General features: G+C 35.4%; 1 protein-coding gene across 1 annotated transcript; it reads right to left on the bottom strand.

The window, feature by feature from the left end:
• Positions 1 to 547: 547 nt before the first annotated feature.
• Positions 548 to 1,099, bottom strand: LOC141628155 (protein FAR1-RELATED SEQUENCE 2-like). Its single transcript, XM_074441331.1, has 2 exons — positions 854 to 1,099; positions 548 to 652 (listed from the first exon to the last, which is right to left on the bottom strand). Exons 1-2 carry the CDS (start codon positions 1,097 to 1,099, stop codon positions 548 to 550), a joined length of 351 nt encoding a protein of 116 aa, XP_074297432.1.
• Between the last annotated feature and the right edge of the window lie 264 nt (positions 1,100 to 1,363).

The raw sequence follows: 1,363 nt of genomic DNA, 5'->3' as shown, positions 1-1,363 counted from the left end.
TTCATCTTCATCTTCATCCTTCATCCTTCATTTCATCTTCCTCTTCATGTTCTTCCACCAAAGCATGCTCAACAAATAGATTTGGACAGTTTCTCTTATCATGGTTTCCCATTTGTTTGCAGTTATTACATAGCCTCTTCGGGTTGCTTGCCTTTCTTAATTGCCTAATCCATGTTTGATTTCATTCTCTTGCCATTTCCTTTGTTTTTTGCAATCTTTGGCGGAAGAACAGAAATATTTGATTTTGCTGAACAACCTAAGAGCATTTCCAGTTCTTGTTCCTTTGTCAAACTCTCTTTTGTTGGACTTATTTTATCTCCGAATTGTAAAAGCATCACACTTAGTTCCTTGATCTGGTTTTGAGGCATTGAGTTAAGAACACTTATTATTGCATAAAACTCAGACCATACTCTTGATAATTCCAACTTTATCAAATCAGTGGAATCGTAGTCTTGCAATAACTTTCCATCCAGTCCATACAAAGGCTTTCTATATTATTTATCTTCGTCCATCTGCTTGCAATGTACTGCTCCGGTATGCTATGTAATCATTTTCCTGATATAATCCATATAATCTGTTTACAAAGGATTCCTTTCATCTCAAACATCTTGCAAGTACATGTTGTTTCCAATGATTCGTTATTATGAGCAACCTGCATTACAGTGTAGTTATTACAATAAGAAAACATAGTTATTATATAGTTCCACATGGATTATTTTAATCAGAATAGCAATGAACACCAAGGCAGAAGTCCATTAGTTATTTTAATGTCAAAACACAGTTATTGTATGTTTTTAACACAGTTATTGTATTTTAAAGTCAAAACACAATTATGTTTATAAAATGGAATAACCTGAAATATTCTACGTTGCTTGTAGGCATCTTCAACACCTATAATGTCGACATTTTCTTGCTCAGAAAATCCCCTAACGGCACAAGAACAGGGAGCCGCTTGCACTTGCTCTAGGAACTCATCGAAAACAGTATGTGTGTAGATTTTAGAGGCATGTTTTTCAATCATTGTCTTAGAGGAAACCTCTGGCAACGTGTTGTCACTTGCAGCATCAAGAAATCTCTGATTATAGCGTCGTTGTTCCATTGCACTCTGAAAACGCAACCAAAATTCAACAAGTGTGCCATCTATGCTCTCAATTTTTTTCAAATAACTGTTTTGACTCTCTAGTCTTTATGTTGTTTTCAAAAGACAACCTAAAGCCAAATCCCTAAAGTAAGCAGGTATCCATTTGTGCCTTTTTGGTCGAGGCATTTTTGTGCTTAGTGCTTAGTCGTTGTCACTACCTACCCAAAACAATATTTATAACTTCACAAACTACTCTTAGTAAAGAGGTAAGTAAAGGTCGGA

Source organism: Silene latifolia, chromosome Y (genome assembly GCF_048544455.1).
Source record: "Silene latifolia isolate original U9 population chromosome Y, ASM4854445v1, whole genome shotgun sequence".
NCBI classification, from domain to species: Eukaryota; Viridiplantae; Streptophyta; class Magnoliopsida; order Caryophyllales; family Caryophyllaceae; genus Silene; species Silene latifolia.
This window is presented reverse-complemented; position numbering and strand designations above follow the sequence as displayed.